This window comes from Lutjanus erythropterus, chromosome 1 (assembly GCF_056507025.1).
Source record: "Lutjanus erythropterus isolate fLutEry1 chromosome 1, fLutEry1.hap2, whole genome shotgun sequence".
Lineage (NCBI taxonomy): Eukaryota > Metazoa > Chordata > Actinopteri > Lutjaniformes > Lutjanidae > Lutjanus > Lutjanus erythropterus.
This window is the reverse complement of record NC_139317.1, coordinates 6,907,860-6,926,357: the sequence shown is the minus strand read 5'-3', so window position 1 is coordinate 6,926,357 and position 18,498 is coordinate 6,907,860. Positions and strand designations below refer to the sequence as shown.

The following is an 18,498-nucleotide window of genomic DNA, read 5'->3' as shown; positions in this document are numbered from 1 at the left end:
TCTTCGCCGCCTCCTAAGACTTTAATCTGACAGAGTAGCAGAACCAGTATCTGGGTGTGGGAGTGACAGCAGCAGCATCTAACCTGAAGTAAACTGCTGAAATTGTATTGATTTATTTCTCCTATGTTTTAATTTTTGCTCTATGATTGGAGCTCGCTTTCTGGCTACTGTAGGAATCATCAACATCATGATATAGGAGGGAAAAAAACAGTACTGTACACAAACTGTTCACATGGAATTGCATCGTAAAATGGTGGAAATGCAGATTATTTAGCAAGCTGCTTGCAGTTTGAATGTATGGCTGTTAATCATTGATTGTATAGGAAGGACTTTGACTGTGCTTTCCTTCTCTAAGCCTTATCAACACTGTTTTGACACAGGAAGCGCACACATCTGGCCCTTCCCTGTTTACGTCTGTAACTCTGCCTCTCTCTGGCTTTGTGAGCTGGGCACACAGGACACAAATGTCTGATGTGTGTTCCTCATGAATATCTCATTAAGAGGTTGTGTGTGTGTGTGGATTTCACACTGCATGGTTAGATCTCGAGCTGTGAAGGTGAGAGAAAAAACTCTGATTAGCCTCCTTGTAAAACTGCTGGATGGCATGTTAGAGCAAACACACATGCTCCCATACATAACATCACAGTAAGTGCTGATACATGTATATGCCGGATTTTTCAAAGAGGATAAATGACACAAAGAATGGCAATCAAGGGATCATGTTGGAGATCAGACATAAAAGCCACTTGAAGAAGAAGCAGTGACAGTATTCAGAATTTCTGAGTGAAAAAAAACACGGGAAGAGAGAGAAAGGGGGTAAAGTGTGTAGTAAGTAGGCGGGGAGCATGCAGAGGTTGAGAGCTGGTATTTCAAACAGTGATAAGGATGTTTTCAATTCAACGTCTGCTCACCAATGCAGGAGCTCCCATCGAGCAGGTAGGAGCCATTGTCATGGAAACCACTTCTGCATTCACAGTGGTACCAGCCGGGCAGGTTGACACAGCGGGAGTGGTTGTGGCACTCGATCAGGCCCTCTGCGCACTCGTCGATATCTGAAAGACACAAACACACACTGTAGCATCAGCATCAGTCTGAATTATTCTCCTGGCAATGAACATAATCCTGAAACTTCAGCTCATTTGTGTCTTCTTTGCCTGCTCTTTGATCTGTGCTAGCTGCAATGGTGGAGGTTGATCCAATCAGACAAACCGCCACCACAACAGCAGAGCTGGGTCAGCGGCTGCCCACATTACACAGCCGACATTCTCTGCAGCCTGTCTGCCACAGCAGGGATCAAAGTCTTTCAGAAATCACACCATTTGGCACCAGAGTTGTTTCCCTTCCTGTGCTTCTGTATTTCTTCTCCTCGCTCATTCTGCCGTTTCTACTCGGCACGCTTTGTCTCTGGCATGCCGCGTGCATACACATGCCCGGCCCAGAGGCGTTAGGTCCTCGCTCCTCCTCGGGAGAGTTAATCTCTCTCATCCATTATGTATGGTGTGAGCTCTGCTCCTCATCTGCAGCTCTCTTGCTTCTAGCTGTAAGACCCGACCTGCGCACACGCCCCTTCCGTCAAAGCGTGACCTTCAGTCATACCTTCAGTCGCTTAAATGCGAACCATAGCAAACGAGCAAAGGTAGCGCGGGACTGCTTGTTAACCGTCATGCCTGTGTGTATCTCACATAGTCGCTGAAGGGTGAAAACATCATATTTCGAGCAAATCAACAAGGACAAGTGCAGTAGTTTGTAGCTTGACTAGCAGCAGAGAGTTTTTATGAGCAAGCAGAGTGCTTATGCTAGCGGAGTGCTTATTGCTGGTGTGTTTCCTGTAAAACAGGCAGCTACAGGGAAGGACTTGACGCAGACATTGATTGGTGTTTAGTCAATAGCGCTGTGCGCCATGCAGCTAAAACGGACTATGGATATAGGAAGGAGAGCTGTCATATTAGCTGGCTATTCTTGGAGCGAAAGCAACCTGTGAACAAAACAGCCTGTGACACCAACAGAGACCAGTTTGACAACAGGGAATAGGCCACAGTACCAAGGTGGTTTCCTTGCCAGGTTTGACTCCTGGGACCCTGGGGCTGAGTCACAGCTAACCAAGCTAACAGCAACTAGCAGTTAGCAGTTATTTCATTACATGGCTTTGTTAAATACTTGACCAGACCGTTGCCATGGACACAATTCTGATCAAAGACTCTTGAGGAGCAATAAAGCCATTTTTGAATCCATATTATTATTTTCTAATCATTATTTTGCATCATTATTTATTTTTTATGGTAGGTAACCATGTAATAAGCAGGATAATGTACAATGAGCAGGTCAGTATTGTGAAATAAACCTCTTCAGGATGATTAAACTCCTCCCTGCACCCTGTCAGGGTTTATTTCACATTAATGACCTGCACATCATCCTTGACTGAGCAACAAGTAAAGCTATCTTGCCATCAGGAAACTCCATAAATGATCTTGGTATTGTATTTACAGTTAATTGCATTCACAGTTAACTACATTCAGAGCAAAGTACGCTGCGAAATCTGTCTGCCAGAAAACTAATTAAATCACAGAGAGCTGGAGCAGCTGGAATATCAGAGGGGGAACCAGAAAATATTTTCTTGATAAAATATGAACCCGCTCTGCCCAAATCAGTGAATAAAGTTGTGCTTTTGTGCAGTGAAGATCTCCAGGCTGCTCCAGTGAACTGAAATGAAAGTGGATTCTGGTGACTTTTTGTTTTTCTTCCCAACTGTAAGTGATTAAAATCTGATGATGAAAGCAGTAAAAACAATGATATAAGTGAAGCAATGCTCACAAATGATGTTATGCACTGTATTGTCACTACTTCAAAAGAAGTACCTGTGGTTCCATTAGGGAGGACTAGACAATATTCATGCAGCTTAGAGAGACGGATGCATCTTCTCAACATCACAGTAGGTTGTGTCTCTCAATTGAATACCAGTCCGCCTCATTCCTTGTTTTCATTTACACTTGACAGCCCAAGACGCTTGAATCCGATAAATATAAAAAGATGAAAGCGTTTTTGACCTAGTAAAACTCCTGGTAAGACAGCAAACTCATTTCCCAAAATGTTGGAACATTCCTTTAATCAAAGTTTTTCCCTTTGAGAAAGTTGTGTTTATCTTTGATACATATGTTCTTCAAGAATCCGACTCTTATCTGCACAAATCCAAACTTGGTTTATCATTTCAAAGCATCCACTGAGAATAAACACACGCTGAGGTGCAGACCTGTGTGAGTTTAGAGTCGATCAAAACAAGTTTTTTGAGAATAATATGAATTTTAGTTACAGGAGAGAGGTGTCGAGGTCAGCACACATTCACTCAGAAATGAGTCAGTGCAAGCTTAGATCGATCAAAACAAGTTTTTTTTTTGAGGATGATGTGAATTTTAGTTACAGGAGGGATGTGTTGAGGTCATTGTACATTTAAAATGAGTCAGGGCTATGTAGAGGTGTAAAGAAATAGAAAGGATTTGAGTAAACTGTGAGGATGATTTGAATGTTTTGTATACCTTCTTTTTATAGTGATTATGTTGTAAAGTCATTTGACTTAATTATGGGCTACACTTTATATTAAGAAATAGGAAACAATTACCTTTTACACTTCATCTATAGCATTAAACCCATGTGCCTAATAGGACCTAATGCCTGCAGATCTCCCATGTGATGCCAAAAGAGCTCTGATCCATCCCTGTTGGCCCCATGTTTGAAAAAAATGCTGCGCTCTTGGATGCCCCTATGGTACAATCCCCTCTAGAGTGGCCTAATATTCAAGACAATGTGGTGAAGTCCCCTCCAGGATGCCCTTCCAGTGGAGAAAACATGATAAAGTGTCCTCTACAGTGGCTCACTGTCTAAGACAACATGATAAAGTACCCTCTAGAGTGCCCTTCCTTTGGAGAATATGTGATAAAGTGCCCTCCAGAGTGTCTTTCAAGTTGCCAAACATGATAAAGTTCCCTTACAATGGAGAAAATGTGATAAAGTACCCTCTAGTGTGACCCGGTGTCCAAGATATTGTCACAATTCCAGAATTTTAGACTCTGATACAATACTAGTATTAAAAAAAACAATACTTCCTTCGACAAAAAAGAAAAAGAACAATCTGCACTGTGCTAGTACAGAAAAAGTCAGTGAACCCTGTCTGATCTCACTATGCTCTTTTTTTTAATAGCTTCAGTACTTTTGAAACTATCAAATATTAGTAATGCAGTATTGAAGAAGTATTGAGTTATGGTTACTTTGATAATCTTAGTCTGAGACAACATGAGAAAGTGCCGTCTAGGATGCCAGTCCATTGGACAGCCTACGGTCCAGTTCTGAAACTCACATAGCGCATTTAAGGTGCTTTTGCTAGTGAACAGGGCACTCAGACCGGTCTGCAGCCCCTTATGCACCAAGCTGCGGTGCACTGTGTGTTCTGACACCTTTCTATCATTATGAACATGACCCTTTTCAGCAGTTTGTGGTACAGTAGCTCTTCTGTGGGATCAGACCAGGCTGGCCTTAGCTGCATTAATGCATCAATGAGCCTTGGGCGTGCACATAACCCTGCTGCCTTTCCACCTAGTTGCCCTTCCTTGGAGAACTTGTGATAGGTACTAACCACTGTAGACCAGGAACACCCCACAAGACGCTCTGACCTGTTCATCTATATGACCATTTTGTCGTTGCTCAGATCCTTAGTAGAAATGAGATTCCTAGAGATTCATATTGCAATTACAGTTACCAAAATTCTCAGTTGTCGGGATGATTATGTATTGTTAAATGTGCTGAAAAGTGCTGATACACACACTGAAATCATTTCATCAAGTCCTTGGCGATGACACAACAATAATACTCGTTGTCACAAATTTTATTGCCATTTATCATTAAACCAATTATCGTTTCATCTCTAATCCTTACACTCGCCCATTTTTCCTGCTACCAATTACTGGTGCACAGGGACATCATTATTTGGAGGATCAGAAGATGCCGTGGTGTTTACTGGAAGTCATGTAAAACTGGGAAAATGTTCTATTTTATAGACTAATATTAATTGGCAATGCAACTGTTGTGCCTTCATAGCATCAACATGATTTAATAGTGGCAAATAACAAATTATGAAATATATTTCCACATCCTCATACTGTACTTTCTCTCTTTTTATTTAGAACAAAACAGAATTTTACAAACTGTTTGAAGCAAACCACCACCTTCCCTTTAACTGGGGGGAAATTGAAAAATCTGATATACTAGTATATAAATTGTCCTTCATTTGAATGGAATAACCTCGGTGCATTAACTCTGTGATTGATTAAGGTAGGTGCAACCTTTTTAATAATCGAGGTTATCATGCAGCTGATGTTTTCAGAATAATAATGAGCAACCCGGACAGAAAATATCTGTTTCCATTACATTATTTGTTCTTTACTGAATGAAGTATTTGTATTCGGGTGCATCCCTGCTTCCTGACCGACTGTTCCCTTGCTGTCTAATACATGCCACCCCTTGACAGGTATCATGGTAATGAGATGATCGATGTTATTCACTTCACCTGTCAGTCGTCTTCATGTTGCGGCTGACTGGTGTATAGCTAACCCCGCGAGAACATTTTACATATGGCATCAACATATAGGTGCAGCTTCTCCAGCCATTAACATTTAACCCAACTAACCCTCTGATCTGGAATCTATGAACATTTTGTTTGTTATTCCAGCCTTGTTGTGAAAGTCACGGTTGATACCTTTGACCCTAGCTTAAAAACACATATTTATCTCCAGACAGATAAAGGAGAGCCTCAGGGTGAGCTGTTTAGCAGTGTGTGTTGCGGTCGCGCCGTTAGCCCGGTGTGCTCGAGGTAATAAGACGTGACAGCTGCTGGGAGGGCTGCCCTCTGTCAGCCTCTCAGGTCAGAGATCCGGTCAGAGCTACACCAAAAGATTCCCTCTCTGACATCCCACTGAAACATACCAAGATTAGAGGTGACAGGTGGCTGAGAGCAGCTAACCCTTTAACAAAAGAGCAGTGCTGGCTGGGAGTGTGCATGAGAGGGCATATGTCCGTGGGCTTCTGCTGGTTATACTGCGTTCAATCCAGGAGCAATTAGACTCCTTCAGCACAGTTTCAGTGCATCATTAAGTTTCAAACATGGATTCACTCTAACAGGAATAATTTTTGTAATTGGTTAGTATATAGCAAAAGTTATACAACTGTGGTCCAGATTTAATTAAACATACACATTACACCAAGGCAAAAAACACTATTCAACCCTATGAATCACAGTGAATGGATGTTTTTTACATCTCAACTTTAGACACATAAAAGGGCGTGAATATTAGATAAAACAATAGTGTCTCTGTGCAGGTTCCCACCCCGGCAAAAAAGACATGATCCTTCACTGGCTTCCCACCCACAAACACAGTGTTACACAAAACCAAACGTCACTTCCGATCTGACAGCGCTGAATATCCATCCGGATTTGTACTTTTTTATATTGTAAAGCTGTTTGTAAGTGAGGATTTTTACAAATCTATCTTAACAAAACAACAAGTAGTCACTGGCCAAGGCAGTCATTTTAACCGTTTATAAATTTATATGTGCAATAACGTTGGTGAATTAAAAAATACAATGCTGCTAGTACCTAACTAAATAAATTACACAAAAGGCAAACTGACCTTTTTTTGCACAGTGTCAGAAGTCTCGATTTCCCATTTTCTGACATTAAAATACAAATGATAAATTAATTAGACTCAGTTAAATATAAAGTAGGGGAGACCAGGGACGTTGTAACCTTTTTGTCTCAGCACCTTTAACTAAATGAATTTTTGTGCTAAAACAAAGTACTTATTACTGATTATAAATAGAAACTCTTTTTGGTTTTATTTTTGTAGTCAGGACCAGCTTTTTCTCCTAGGCTATGATTATTTTTTGTGACAGTTCTATGTGGAATTTTGTTATTATTAATACTAAAATAACATGTTTATAATCTTATAAAATGCATTTACTTCTTCTCACTCTAGATTAATCTAAAATTTGAATGGGATCACTGATTGTTGTTATCCTACAGAAAAATAACCTCTTAGTCTGGTATTTATCATGAGAGACAATAGAGTTTCTATACTAGTGTTAACTGTCCTTTTTACAAAAAAATTAATTAACTGAGGCACAAACCCAGAAAATTATGTTACATTAAAATATGGTAAATTAAATTACTGCCAAAGAAAACAAAAATAGACAGAGACTAAGTTGAAACCTTACAGTCAGTGATCTGCTCAGTTTCTGTCACCATTGTTTGAAGTGCTCGAAGACAGACAGATAGAAACCCAAATGCTGACTTTTTTTTTTTGTCGGTTTATTGCAGAGCAAAGAAGACACACCAACACACAGGTTTAAATGCTCTTGATGATGTATGCCACTTCTGTAAGGTTACACCTGAGGCTCTGCACAAATATGCGGTACTGTAAATCAGACTTAAGCATGCAATACATTTGGAATGACTGGCATTGTGAGTGCAACCACTGAAATGCCCCTGAGGGATATTATGCAGGATATAATTCAATAATAAATCATTTGCAGCTCACTGTAAAGGCCTCCCGAGCATGTGAGGGATGAGAGCACCAGTCGATCGGGAAACGCCAACACTCAACCGAGCAGTGGTGTACTGTAACTTCGTCACTCACTCAGTCAGGGACAGAAAATCAGACTGCTAGGGCTGGCCCCACCTTGCTGACCTTGCGAGGCAGCTGGATTTGCAAGATCACAAGGTCTCAAGGCTTCAAGTTATGTTAAATTATATTCGTTTAACATTTCATTGCAAAACTCTGGCGGTTTTGTGCAAACAGTGTGATAGCTGAGTGTCTTTGTTTAAGCCTAGGACAGAACACAGTCATCGGTCACTGCACGAAGAAGGTCAACAGCCGCCGGCAACTCTGATATACAACAACAGCAGACCACATACAGTATGTGTCACTGTCGCTGTAGCTATTCCAAGATTTGTTATCCATTCATGCACTTTTAATTTGCTGATATACAAACTTTATACACATATATGTTTTGAGACTATCACACATTCTGTAACCTCGGTATGGAATCTCATACAAAACACTTCCCTGTTTTGCATAAACAGATAAACATGTTCATGTTCATTGTGCAGAGATCTTTGTGAGGTAGAAAAGCGATGATGCCCAGTTTGAACATCTACAGCACATAAACAACAGGCGACAGTGCTGCCAGTCTTCCTAATAACAATAATCCTGCCCTGCTCTCCAGCGTTTCTGTCTACACTTCACGAAAAGTGACTCATTCCAAGATGTTTTCCACTGCTGCAACAAAATGCTACCACTTTAATTGTGAGGTATTAGAGGTGCTGCAATTCTTCTTTCATCTTCTGAGAGAAACGCTCATTTTCTTGTCTGTAAATATTCTGATTTTAAATATTTATTTCTCTGCTTCTCCCTGTTGGATATATCGCCGGCTTTTCTCTGCTTTACTGCTTTAATTACATGAGACAGAGGACAGTGACGTGTTTTTCACTGTTTTGACTTTGTACTCTACAGCACTGAGTTTAAAACAATGACTAGATGAAATTAACCCTGGCTACTTAGGCTGGTTGAAGGAGTTTATATGTAATGAGCAAGGAAACAGTGTATTTTGGGACAATACAGCATGCAGAGAAGGCAACCAAGAAGTTTCTTTTTAAGGCTAAACTGTTTTCTTGACTTGTCATTTGAAATTTGGTGATAACTGTTGGGTCACATAGTGGCAATCATTAGTTGCCAATAGTTTTGTCCATGGCAAAGTAGGTAGGAAGAGGAAAGTTTGGTGGTGCTTATCATATGGTGGAGCAAAGTTCTATAAATTTGGGTGATGTAACAGCTAATTTAATTGCCTCCTGTACTCCAGACCTTCTGGTTCTCTCTGTTCCCTTAAAGGTCAGCGCTGTCAAGATGGTTTGAAATTGGTGAACAGTGCAAATTCGCTTTGCCTCTGTGACTGAATTCACTGATTGCTGCGATCCCGTCGACTTCTATCCAAAACCTCACTTTTAATAAAGCTGGCGTGAGGGACGGCAAAGATGGCTGCAAGAGCATCACTGTGGAAGATACGAAATCCATGACGCTACAGATCAAGTCAGAAGTCTTGATGAAGTTCTGGACTCAGACCTAAATTCACATCAAGACAATTACTAAATCAGCCTACTACCACCTAAAAACATATCAAGAATTCAAGGATTTCTGTCTAAACAAGATACAAAAAAAACTTCACAGGTCTGAGTAAAAAATCAATCAGACAGCTGCAGCTCATCCATGCCAGAGTCCTCGCCAACACCAAGAAAGTGGAGCATATTACACCTTTGCTACATCACTGCACTGGCTTCCTGTGTGTCAAAGGACAGATTTTAAAATCATATTACTTGTCTATAAAGCACTAAATGGTCTCTGGACTAAATGCATCTCTGATTTGCTTGTACGTTATGAAGCACCCAGACCCCCTCAGATAATCTGGAGCAGGTTTACTCAGTGTTCCCTGGATCATAACCGAGCAAAGAGAAGCAGCCTTTAGTTTCTCCGAGGTCAGCTGAAACTATCAGCTCATTTAAATGAGGGTTTAAAACATTACTGTTTACTGCAGCTTTCCAGTGAAGCAGACACAAGACTGCTTAAGTTAATCTGCAGCTATTGTTTTTATATTTGTTTGCTTTTGTTTTAATTTTTTAATGCAGTCTCATATGTTTTAACAATTTATTAACTTGCTTTGAGGTTTTGTTTTTATGATCTCAAACGCAGTTTTAATGTTCTTTAATGTTTTCTTTTAATGTATTTCTACATATTTGTAAAGCACGTTGAATTGACTTGTGTCTGAATGGTGCTATATATAAAAAAAACTTGCCTTGCCTTTAAAATTGTATAAATACTGAAAAAATACTTTTTTCCAATTGGATTATTTTCAATCATATTAATCAAGTACTGTTCGAGATCCACTTGGGTTTCCCCTAATTGCTTCCTGCTCACTGCGATTCCTTACATAATGCCTTATTTGAACAAAAGAAGTCATTCGAAGGCATCCTAAAACACTGCTGTCACTGTGCAAAAGATTTGAACAAATCACCTTCTATTAATTGATGAATGGTTATCAGGCCTGAGGCAGCCCACCTTCTGAAGCCCCCATCACACAAAGATGGACCTTTAAATCCTGGATTGGGGGAAATTCGGGGACTGTGTAAAATAAACAGCTATAATTCCTACATTTTTCATCTACCTTGGATAGAAAGCTAAAATTTTACATTAGTTACACAAGTTTATTTTGTTGTTTAATTTCGACTCAAATGTGCTGCAGTACAGAGCGAACACAACAAAAAATGGGTCAGTTTTGCACTTTGTCACCCTCTGCAATATTTGTATCTGTACTCAAAGTAAAATACATTCTAGCTTAAAATTAGAACATCTTTCCTCCTGCATCTCACCTATTTTTCACCATCTTCCTATTATTCAAAGCACTTTCCTCTTTAGAGCTCACAGTCCTTTAATTATCGCATTGCTCTACTCATCCACACATCAAACACACACACACACACGCACTTCTCTATTGTGAACAATTCTGTTTTTCATTAACTGCAATAAACTCATTACATTCCATATTTAGAAGCTTTATGTGGAACGGAGCCAATTCTTCATCAAGGTGTTGGAATGAGAGGAACACAAAGAGAACAATAACAACATGATGAAACTGTCACTGCACATTTGAATCCACCTGTACATTATGAATTGTTATTTTGGTTTTTCTGTTGTGCCGACAACATTAAGTGCTGTCAGAAACCTTTTTGAAGATTTAGATACTGTCTTATTTATGTGGTATAAAACAACTAAATTACCAAGATGCTGGTGCATCAAAAATATTTTATTATTTCAGGAAACAGGTAAAGTGCTTCAGTTAGCTTTAGTTAAGACTATCTTTTGAGCTACGCTGGGCACCATGAATGTGCATATATATGTATATCAGTATATAAAGGGTTCATGGAAGCCTTTATATATACATTTCCCTTAAGAAACGTTGTGGTGGTGAAACGTTGGCATTATGGGAAAAGTCAAGGGCCACCAAAAACATGATGGATCTTCTGAGGACCATGAATATCGGTGTAAGTGTGGATAAGTGCTGCTGTGTGTCCCTGTGTGTGCAACAAGCAGAGCGTAAGTGCGTTAGGAAAATCCCTGTGTAGGAGTGTCTTACTGTTTGAATAATGCACCTGTCGTGGGGTTCTATTTCAACTTCTTCAAAAAGTGGAAAAAACACAGTCGGAAAGATATTATGATGGTGATATTTATCACCTCCTTATAGCCTCCCAAGGTGCAAACAGTGGTATTTACAAAATACAGTGAAAAAAAGATGGAAAAACGAGACAAGAAAAGAAAAAAGTCCTTACATAATTCCAAAATGTCACAAAAAAGAGTTCAAATAACTCAAATACCTCTCAAAGAAGACACAGTCTGGATCATAGCTAGTCCCTCCTAGGGCGCTGATTGGCTGCACCACTTCTGGTGTGGACACAAATGAATAACTTGAAGCCTGGCAAGATGGATTCTCGTATGATCTTGTGATCTCGTGAATGCAGCTGCCTCACAAGGTAAGCAAAGCAGGGATCAGCCCTATGAACCTGATAACCTGTCGCTAACTGAGTGAGTGACAAAGTCACATCATTGCTCGGTTGAGTGTTGGCGTTTCCCCATTGGCTGGCGTTCTTTCAAAATAAACGTGAATATTCCTCACATGCTCAGGAGGCCTTTACAGTGTTGGCACTCACAATACCAAATCCATACATACAATATACATACAGCAACTGAAATCTTTCGGATCATGTTTAGAAATTAAAATAGGATTCTGTAGTTTTGAAAAATGCTTGCATGCACAACAGATATTTGTAATGATGGACATACCTTGAATGTGGAGGTTAAACTGAGAACCTGAACTGAAAAGATAGCCTGGTGCAAGTCCTGTGATAATTCACAGCAGAAGTAGAAATACCTAATTCCACCAGGACTCTGAATCTCTTTTTATGGAGAGCACATGTTATTTAAAACCTCATTCATCACCCACCTTGTAAGACCTCTTTTATTTAGATGTAATAAAAGCTCATTTCATTCACACACAGTCAATAATTCCTGCTGCTCAACAGTCTTATAAAGTTATTTGTTATCCGATGTGTGTGGAACCAAGTGTGTGAACAGCCCTCCATTTTCTTGATGGTGAAGTGGACAGGTGACCTTCCTGTGGTATAAAGTACAATACGCTAGAATACACACACACACACACACACACACACACACACACACACACACACACACATTCAATCTTTGTTACAGCCACAGGAAGGAAAGCAGCCAGCAGCCAGAATTTCACATTTCCCTCTGTTTCCTCCCATTACAATGCAAACAAGAGCACTTAATACTTTCTTTCTGCAGGCCTTCACTTCTGCCCCGTTTGTGGATTTTTCCCAGCGGGGATACATGAAGACTTTATGACAGCCTAGACTGTGAGGAGCTGTGAGTTTTAGCTCACAGAGGAAATGGGAATTAATCCACACATAGTTAAAATAATCCCCAGGCTCTTGGGACGATCTTCTGGCCTGCCAAGCTTTACATAATTACACGTACTTCAGCCCTACTAACCTACTGAAACAACATTACGGGAAATGTCACATGGGGCTCTTACAGTAATGTGCCCTCAGACAAAAAAAACAACAACCGGGGTTTGTGTTTGTTGCGACCTGATAGTCTGTGACCAGTAAATGTGTGTAAAATTAACAGCCTGTTGGATTAAAGGAGCAGTTAAAATGACCACAGACCACAGCCAGGCACTAATGAACGCGTGCAGAGCTGTTAAAGATGCCACTGATATCTTGACTAATTTTCATTTACCTTCTTTAATTGCACCTGACAAGTGTCTACCTGCTACAGTAACTTGTAATTAACACAATAGAGTATCTAAGAGCAGGAAGGAAGTTAGGTGTGCATGTTTTTTAAGGGCTGAAATTGCTAGTAAGCTTATTTTTCATGATTTGCCAGTCAGTTGACAAGTTATTTAGCCCTGTGCAAGCTTCATGTGCAAGATCCATTTAAAATGAGCACAAACATATATAATAATTCAAGTATGTGTGTCTTGTATTGCCTACTGTAGCTGTGCCTCATCTATAATGTAAATAATTTCTATGATCATTATGATTGACAATGATGATGAATAATCCATCCTGCCAGGCTTCAAGTTATCCGTTTGTGTCCACACCAAAAGTGGTGCAGCCAATCAGCGTCCATGGAAGGACTACTGGCAGCTGTGGGCGTGGTTTTAGGTGTGACGACAGCGAGAAGCATCCATGGAAGTGACTTGTCTCAAACAAACAATGGCGGCTCCTGAAGAGGTTAGCATAGGTTCTGCAATAGATTCAGTTACATTTACCATTTTTTTTGCTCTTCTCCCGATGGGCTTCGGCAAGACTTTGATGTAACTTGTTAAAGTCAGCCCGTGTTTAGACGTGATAGACACATGGTTCTTTCAATCACCTGCCAAGTGTTTTTTGAAGGTGCCTGCCCTTTTCCAAACTGTTTCTAAGGATGGCTTCCCAGATGGTTCTGTGTAATAAGCCATCAGGTGTGTCACATTGTCATTTTGACTTGATAAAATGTGTCGTGATGAACAGATCCAGGGCGAGTGTGCTTTTAAACAAGCGCCTGTTCGTTGACGCACAGAGCAGATTAGGACGTCATTATTTGCGGTTTTAGGTAGTGGTGTTTTGCTTTCCTTCCACTCAAGTTCATTCATGTTGCTTGTGCCAGGAAGGTCAACTATCACAAGAAAGCAGTCTATTATGCATACTCTGGGGCTGAGGTACCGTATATTCACTTTGATTTTCATCCCATTTGCGTCAGGCATCAGGCCCTTCAGAGGTGCGAGCCCCTGTGCAGGTGCACACTTCACATGGCCTATAAAACAGTTCTGCATCTAGCTTACATGTAACTGTTGTTTAAACAGGATAATGTGACTATATTCTAGTATGAAGAAGATCCTAAATACAATCACTGAACTGCTGTTGACAGTCTGTTTACACCTGGTATTAACATGCAAATCGGTGACTGAATCACAAGTGGACAATTCAGTTACAGGTGTAGCTGTGAATGCATTAAGATATGATCGCTTAGACCACATTCAGAGATGGTTTGGGGCTTCATGTTCTTTTAGCAGTGTGTGCCTGAATGTGTCCTGGGCCACACTGAAGGACCAACTACTCAACTGATGTCTGGTGAGTGTGGTTAACTGTTATGGAAATTAGTCTCTTAAGATAAGTGTCGTACATTTGTGAACAAACTGTCTGTTTCAATTGATTTCACTGTTGATGCGGTAGCTGCGATATGTCCACACTCTTGGTAGCTATCCCAGGTTAGTTAGGTTTTAAAGGACAGGTTAAGAATTGTTCAAGCCTTACTCCAAACCTCATATGCCCACAAAGTAGCCAGACAAGAAAACAGAAAATGATATTGTCATCCTAAAATGAATGCAATGCAAAGTAAATTTGGAGGTTATCCACTTGATTTGCTTAAAACAGTTTCCCATATTTAGGAAACTTCACAGCCAATATAGAGAGGAAGAATGATGACAGCAAGCAATACCATTCTCAACATAAATACATGAGTACTATATTAAGAGAGAAAATCTAAACCTATCCCTTGCAAATAGGTTGCTCTTATTTTACATGTAGATATTTTTAAGATCTTTTTTGTCTGTTTTACGTTTTTAACTCGGCAGTGAAGAGCTGCACACACTGTACCTAACCTTAAAACTCAAAAACACACAATATGGTACACACCGATCAAGGAAAGAGACGATGCCATTCGTATTCTGATATGTCTTGAACAGTCACACTGAAGCAAACTTGTGCCACTGTCTTACAAAATGTGTCAACTCTAACTCTAACCCAAACACAAACCCTGCTGTACAGTATGCACTACACTGGAAGATTTGGCAAAGTTGTGTTCACAATGTGTGAACTAGGAGTTCATCACTAGGCCAGCTTTCAGTTTTTGATCCTTTGGAATAAAGCGTTTCACAAAATAAATCACAAGGAATCCGACAGTGGATCTGTGACAGCTATATGAACCTATGGAGAAAGACAGGCAACCCCGAGGAGCGGATCAACGTGGGAGAGGATGAAAAGATCAGCGAAAAAGTTCGACTCTGTTCCCCATCGGCTTTATATTTAGATGCTCTTAACCTCCCATTGAGCTACCGTACATGCCAGGGAGGGGAGAAGTCGGTGCAGCGGCGATGGGTTTTATTACACAGGAGGGAAGGGCAGCGGAGATGGAAGCGGTGACAGAAGACTGAGACAGATGTACATGAGAGACGTACCGACAAACCGTGAGAGAGTTTGACGGATGTAGAGACGGGCTGAGAGTGAAACACAGAGAACGTGTCGTGCACGGAGTTAAAACAAGAACCTTCTGAACAGCTTGTGCAAGTTGCCTCCGGCAGTTTTTCAAGGGAATCTCCATCATCCCCGACAGCACTTCGAGGACATGGGAGTACTTCACTTCCAAACCTATCATATGTATGAACGACATAGATTTTTAAATAATTATTACTATACTGGTATTTGCTTAAAATTTATAAGAAAGTAATAGCTTTCTGCAACTCCCTAAAGTTTTTTTTTAACCCAGTAACAACTGCATATCCAAAACAACAATGATAGAGCCGCTTATATGTCTGTGTTGTGTCATTTGTATTTTATCAAAGAGCAGAACTGCCTGTGCAAATGCTCATTCATGTAGTGCATGTGCTCTTTGCTCCTGTACTGCTGTCTGTGTGCGCTAACAACACGCGCGTCACACATGCTGCCCCCTCACTGTGCACGTCCTGAACAGTTTAATCCGACACACAGCAATAGGTAAATGAAAGGGGAGCTTCGTTTGGAGATATTTCATGTCTGTGAGTGAAAACGTGTGTGGTAGGAAGGCTGTTCACCGCAACTTTGTTCAAACGCATGACACAACATCACAAGAAAAAGAACTTTGAGCTGCGACAGAAAAGAAGGGAGGAGGAGGAGAATGAGGAGGAGGAGGAGGAGGAGGAGGAGGAGGAGGAGGAGGAGGAGGAGTAGGGAAAGTCATGGCTCACATACCATCCTCACAGAGAAATAGTTGACTGGCAATCTTTGTCAGACAGGCTCAGACAGGTACATACAGATATACAACAAAGTACAGAAAAAGTACAGTCATTTAATATTTTAGTCCAATCAGATCTTAAGCATCAATTAATATTATGTTTTTAACCTGTAATTGCCAATCGATAGCTTTTTCTTTAGCACACAAATTAAATATATTTTCAGATATCAGAATAACAGATTAACTCAAGGGGGACATATGTAAATTAATTAGATTCCTTAATTTTAATGGAACTGGAAATATATATCTATATATTTCAAACCTGGAATGTATAAATGACTGAATATAATAATAACCTTTTAGTGTAACAGAGAAAAGATTCAGCACACTGCTCTCTCCTACATGAAAAATACATAAAGAGCTGTTAATAATAGAAAGTATCGATATTGGAGATTCTGGACCTAAATTGCTTGGTACTGAATCAACACCAAACTTTGTGGTATCACCCAGCCCTACTTGACACAGATGATTCAAAGGACTTGACTTTTGTTAAATTAATTATTTGCAATTATTTGCAAGTAAAGTTTGTTTTTTGAACATGATGCAAACCTGGCAACCTTCTAGGACACAGCAGACTGGAAAAGGCGAATGACCAGCAGGGCAGTTACTATGGAGGGGGTTAGTCCAAAAATAGTAAAATGTTATTATATTAAAGAATATGCTGCTCATGACATTTGTAAGAAGAAAACGATGTATGTCAAGTATATGTCAGGTATCTGTGTCTTAAAACTCTGTGACACAACCACCAAGGCATCCAACCTCATCCATCACTACAAAACTGACAAAGAAAGGCACAAAAATGTAACATTATCGGTAAAACCAGATCACACAGCTGCATGCTCAAGAATCGCACACCCGTTTGCTACTCTTGTGTTCCTGCTCTTCACTCCACTTTTGCTGTTCAATTTGCAGGCTTGTTATTGATTCAGTAAGATTTATAAGGTGTGGGGAGGCTGCAACAGTTGAAAACAAAATGTAAAACTACTACAAACTGTTTTTAACTCATTACAAGACAGACTCAGTTTCTTACTGGTGACGTACACAAGCAAACAAGACCAACTTGTGGTCATCTCATCTGTGAAACCCCTCGCAAAATAACGTTGGGCAACTTTTGAAAGAAATTAATCCATCATATAGTGTATATATTTTAAATGTACCCCTTTACAAAGATGTGATCTTTCCAAATATTCAGGTTTCATTCATATGTAATCTCTATTAAATCCCCAAATCTAAAAAAAGTTGGGGCATTGTGTAAAACATAAATGAAAAGAGAATGCAAAGATCTGCAAAAACTTTTCGACCCATATTCAAGTGAATACAGTACAAAGACAATATATTTAAAAACACTTGGCAGTCATGCAAACTGATTAACTGTACTGTTTTTTTTGTGAATATACACTCATTCTGAATTTGATACCTGCAACATGGTGCAAAAAAGTTTGGACAGGAGCCTGTTTACCACTGTGGTTCATCACATTTTCACCTCTCATTTATCGTTTGGGAACAGAGGACACTAATTGTTGACATTTTGAGAGCAAAACGCTTTCCCAGCTTAATATACAGTGCCTAAAAAAGTATTCACCTCCCTGGATGTTTTCCCTTTTTATTGTGTTTATAAATGGAATCATGGTCAAAACAATTTGAGTTTTTTGACAAAAAAAGACAAAAAAAACTATAATGTAAAAGTGAGAACACCAACCGGACTTGTTTATATGTCTTTGAAGACGTTTCGCCTCTGTTCCAAGAAGCTTCATCAGTTCATGCAAGTCAGACTAGTCTGAGCTTTGGGCTCCGGGCTTTGACTCGACCACTCCAGATCATTCACCTTGTTGTCTTTAAACCATTTCTGAGTAGTTTTCGATGTGTGCTTCAGGTCACTGTCTTGCTGGAAAATAAATGTCCTCCCTAGTCGTAGTTCTCTTGCAGACTGAATCAGATTCAACAGTGGCTTCCTCTTTGCCGCTCTCTCATAAAGCTTTTAACTCCTTCAGACTATCATAGGTGTCTTAGTGGCGTCCTTCACTAGTCTCCTTCTTGCACAGTCACTCAGTTTGTGAGGACGGCCTGCTGTAGGCACATTTACACGTTCCATATTCCTTCCATTTCTTAATGACGGATTTAACTGAACTCCAGGGGATGTTTGGTGACTTGGAATTTCTTTATATCCATTCCCTTACTTATACTTTTCAATGACCTATTCTCAGAGTTGCTTGGAGTGTTCTTTTGTCTTTATGGTGTAATTGTAGCCGGGAATACTGATGAACGGTGACTGGACCTCCCTAAAACTGGTGTC

General features: G+C 40.0%; 1 protein-coding gene across 1 annotated transcript in view; it reads right to left on the bottom strand.

Annotated features, from left to right (window-relative positions):
• LOC146332578 (protein kinase C-binding protein NELL1-like) overlaps window positions 1-18,498 on the bottom strand; it is a 381,691-nt gene that overhangs the window by 23,194 nt on the left and 339,999 nt on the right. Inside the window, exon 16 of the mRNA XM_084732249.1 lies at window positions 912-1,052. Coding sequence (XP_084588375.1) covers window positions 912-1,052 — 141 coding nt within the window. The remainder of the gene's footprint in view (window positions 1-911; window positions 1,053-18,498) is intronic.